The sequence below is a fragment of the Lactuca virosa genome, chromosome 5, assembly GCF_052849685.1.
Source record: "Lactuca virosa cultivar CGN04683 chromosome 5, Lactuca_virosa_CGN04683_v6, whole genome shotgun sequence".
Classification (NCBI taxonomy): domain Eukaryota; kingdom Viridiplantae; phylum Streptophyta; class Magnoliopsida; order Asterales; family Asteraceae; genus Lactuca; species Lactuca virosa.
In genome coordinates, this window is record NC_136430.1 from 245,113,349 (window position 1) to 245,117,844 (window position 4,496).

Genomic DNA, 4,496 nt, shown 5'->3' on the forward strand with positions numbered 1-4,496 from the left:
GCGACTACATGTCATAGCATACATGATAGATCCTATGGTGGAGGTGTATGGAATCCTACTCATTTATTCTATCTCTGGATCAGTAATTGGACTCCGAGTCTTATTCAGTTTGGTATTACCCTGGATGGGCAATTCTCCTTTCTTGAAATTTTCCATACTAAAACGTTTTAGCACTTTTTCCAAATATGTACTTTGACTAAATCTAATTAGTCTTTTACTCCTATCCCTTAGAATTCTTATCCCCAGAATATACGCAACCTTACCTAGGTCCTTCATAACGAAACACTTTCCAAGCAAAGACTTAACCTCTTGCAAAGTTAGAATGTCGTGTTATATAAGAAGTACGTCATCAACATACAATACTAGTGAGGTTACTATACTCTCAATAGCTTTGACATATACACATGACTCATCTTCAGTTCTAGAGAAACCAAACTCCTTAACTTTCTCGTCAAAGCAAAGATTCCATCTACGAGATGCTTGTTTGAATTCATAGATTTATTTCTCAAGCTTACACAATATATTAGGAAACTTTGCATCAACAAAACCCTCTGGCTGACTCATGTAAACATCCTTAACCAACTTCCCATTAAGGAAAGCGGTTTTGACATCCATCTGCCAAATTTCATAGTTATGAAAGGCAGCTATGGCTAGCATTATCCTAATAGATTTTATGTTATCCACTAGTGAGAAGGTCTCATCATAGTCAACCCCAAGGGTTTAAGTAAAGACCTTTGTAACCAGTCGTGATTTAAAAGTGTGCACATTACCATCCTTGTCAGTCTTCTTCTTGAAGATCCATTTGCAATCAACTGTCTTCCGACCAGTTTATTGATCAACCAAATTCCAAACTTGGTTGTCACACATGGACTTGATCTCACTGTCCATTGCCTCTTTCCATTTGGCTGCCTCAGGGCCTGCCATTTCTTCTTTGTAGTTAGCCGGTTCATCCAAATTTACCAGTGTACTATCACTGATAAACGTATCATCATCTGTAGTTATATGAAAACCATAGAAGTCAGGTGGCATGCTACTAGAGCAACAGAGAGGTAATGAATTGTCAACTGGTTCAACTGGAATCTCTTCCTCTGCTTGAACCCTAGCGTCTTTAGAGGTTCTTTCATTGGTTGACTCTTGAGTCTCTTCAAGGTCAAAGGTACTCCCACTGTCCTCTTTGCATATGAGCTCTCTCTCGCTAAAGACTCCTCTTCGTTATATAAAGACCATGTTCTCACTAGGTCTGCAGAACAAATATTCAAAGGACTTCTAAGGGTATCCGATGAAAATACATCTCTCACTTCGAGGTTCAAGCTTGTCGTGAGTCTCTTGTCTAACGAAAGCTTCACAACACCAAACATTGATATGTGCTAATGAGGGAACTTTCCGTGTCCATATCTCATGAGGTGTTTGGGAAAACTTCTTAGTTGGGACAAAATTAAGAGTATGAGCGACAGTCTCAAAGGCATACCCCCAAAATGAAATTGGAAAAAAAGCTCAAATCATCATGAAACGAACCGTGTCCAACAAGGTTCGATTGTGCCTCTCAGCCATACCATTAAGTTGTGGTGTCCTAGGAGGGGTCCATTGTGAAATTATTCCACATTCCTTGAGGTAATCGTGGAACTCGATACTAAGATACTCTCCGCCTCTATCTGATCGGAGCATCTTTATCTTCCCGCCCAATTGATTCTCGACTTCATGTCTAAAATCTTTGAACTTTTAAAAGGTTTCTACTTTATGTTTGATTAAGTAATATAACCATATCTACTATAATCATCTGTAAATGTTACATAAAATCAATTTGCATCCCTTGTGGTGGATCTGAAAGTCCTACACACATCTGTATGTATGAGGTCCAGCAAACCATCACCTCTTTCACAAGATCTAGTGAAAGGTGATTTTGTCATCTTACCCAAAAGACAAGATTCACATGCATCATCTGAACTTAGGTCAAATGATTCCAACACTCCATTCTTTTGGAGTTGGGTGATGCGTTTCTTTTTGATGTGTCCAATACGAAAATGCCACAAGCATGCTTTGTTTATACCATTAGACGAATCAATTTGAAATACACTATTTACTAAATTGTCTACACACGTCACAGTTTCATACACACCATTACAAGGTAAAGCTTCAAAATAATAAAAAAACATTTTTATAAGCAGAAATAGAGCCATTCAAATCATTAAATGAATATCTAAACCCTTGTTTGAATAATGCATGAAAAGACATAATGTTTCTTGTCATTTCTGACAAGTAGAAACAATTTAACAAATCTAAACTAGCACCATTACTAAGCATTAGACTATAAAATCCAATATTGGTAATAGGAGAAGATTGCCTATTCCCCATGATCAACTTCACTCTACCGTGCTCCACCTCCTCACTTCTTCTTAGCCCCATAAAATCAGAACAAATTTGAAATCAACATCCTGTATCAAGGACCCAAGAACGATGAAATAGTATATATACCTGTAGAAGTAGGCTTCACTTTGCCATGCTTGATATCTTGCAGATACTTCGGGAAACGTCTTTTCCAATTCCCCTTGTCATTGCAGTAAAAAGCAGATAACCTTTTTGGGATCAGAAGAGGGTGGATGATCAGAACTAGACTTTCATTTAGGGCGACTACTGGATGACCCCACATGAGACTTTCCCTTCCAGTTTTGATGGGGAGGAACTTTCCCCTTTTTACACTGTCCTTGTCTAATAGCTAGGACGGGAGCACTAGTAAGAGTGGAGGCAATACTTTTTCCATTCATTCCAGCTTCAGCTGTATGATGGAGATTATGCAATTGAGCCAAGGTGGTCTCATTGTTGTTTAGATGATAGGTCAGACTAAACTGATCATAAAAACTAGGTAAGGAGTTTAGGACTATGTCAATAGCCAACTCCTTATCAAAATGCACATTCAGCCTAACAAGGCGCTCCATGTAACGTTGCATTCTTTGCACGTGGCCACAGACAGATTCTCCCTCCTTCATCTTGCACACCATGAGGGACTTGACCACTTCGTACTTTTCTTGACGAGCTCGCTTATGGTACTTTTCCATAAAGTCCTTGTTCATCTCCTAGGTCCAGTAATCCTCATAAAACCTTTGTAGCTCAGGGGTCATGGTGGCTACCATGATGCAATCAACTTTTGTTGAATCATCGTAGTGTTTCTTGTAGGAGGCTAATTCTACAGTAGCGGCCTTCTCTTCGTCGATCTCATTGAGTTCCTTTTCGAGAACGTACTCTTTGTTCTCAAAATGAAGGGCAATCTTAATGTTTCCCATGTAATCATTATAATTGGAACCATCCAATATGACTTTGGAGCAGATAGCGAGCAATGAAAAGTTATGGTGGTTGGAGGAGGAGGAACCAGAAGCATCATGTGGAGTAGACATTTGTAAAAGGAAGGTAGTGTTAGTTAGATAAGATTAATCCTTAATATATTCACCCAAAATAAAATATTAAGGCTAGGGTCCAACTATATAATTCACAACTTAGAAAAGGGATGCCATAATCTGATTGTAAATTTTATAAAGGTATGTAAATGACGAATTACAAGTTCCACCAAAATAAAATGAAATTTAAAAGAAATTAAACTAAGTGAAATTCCAAGGTCTTTTGAGATTCATTGATACTATTCAATTGCATATTTAACCTCAAATTATTCTCTTCTATTTGTGACTGTGATATCGAGGATCACAAGCAAGATGTGAATAACCATGCAAATGTGCTTGGTAACCTCATTGTCATTTATTATCCCAATTGATATGCTGGTAAACCACACATACTCCATCAACAATGATAATTTAGGAGATACCTGTCACACCCTGCCTTACCGTTGACGGAAACACCGAGCAGTGCGACGTAGGGATAACGGGATCTCGATAACAGGTACAATCAAATACAAAGGTATATTTTAAACATTTATTTATTATTGATTTTTGAAGGATTACATTGTTTTAGAGACATACATAGACTCCCAAAATAACTATACTAAACTTCAACAACTTCCTTGCAAACTTCCTTCATACTTGGGGGACACTCTTCCACACTCATCTTCCTGGGAATACATGTATTTTGAAAGTCAACATAATGTTGGTGAGTGCACGGGTTTTTATTTTTGAATTCCTTTAACAATACTTTTCTTTTCAGAAAACATTTCTTATTTATTTACCTAGTCTTATATCTTTTAGGGTATCTTTTATTAATCTGAAATTACTATCTTTTCAGGATATCTAACGATCGTAACGTAATTTAGTTAGGATTATCTTTTGTTTACCCTAATTTACTATCTTTTAAGGATTTATAATGATCCTAACATATTTTAATTACTATACTAGGCGTCCCTAATGGTAATCTAAGCTCTAAGGAAAATTTTAATGTATTAACGTGAGCCCCTATAATCGACGCTACAACTGTAAATGTATCCCTAATCACGACACTTCATCGGACGTCGAATAGTAACTTATATCGAAGGTATCCTATCGTGATTGTAGCTAGCA

At 37.3% G+C, this 4,496-nt stretch overlaps 1 protein-coding gene across 1 annotated transcript; it reads right to left on the bottom strand.

Annotated features, from left to right (window-relative positions):
- Nucleotides 1–2,615: 2,615 nt before the first annotated feature.
- LOC145112569 (uncharacterized) lies at nucleotides 2,616–3,068 on the bottom strand. The gene has a single exon (XM_079048720.1). It carries the CDS (start codon nucleotides 3,066–3,068, stop codon nucleotides 2,616–2,618), a length of 453 nt encoding a protein of 150 aa, XP_078904846.1.
- Between the last annotated feature and the right edge of the window lie 1,428 nt (nucleotides 3,069–4,496).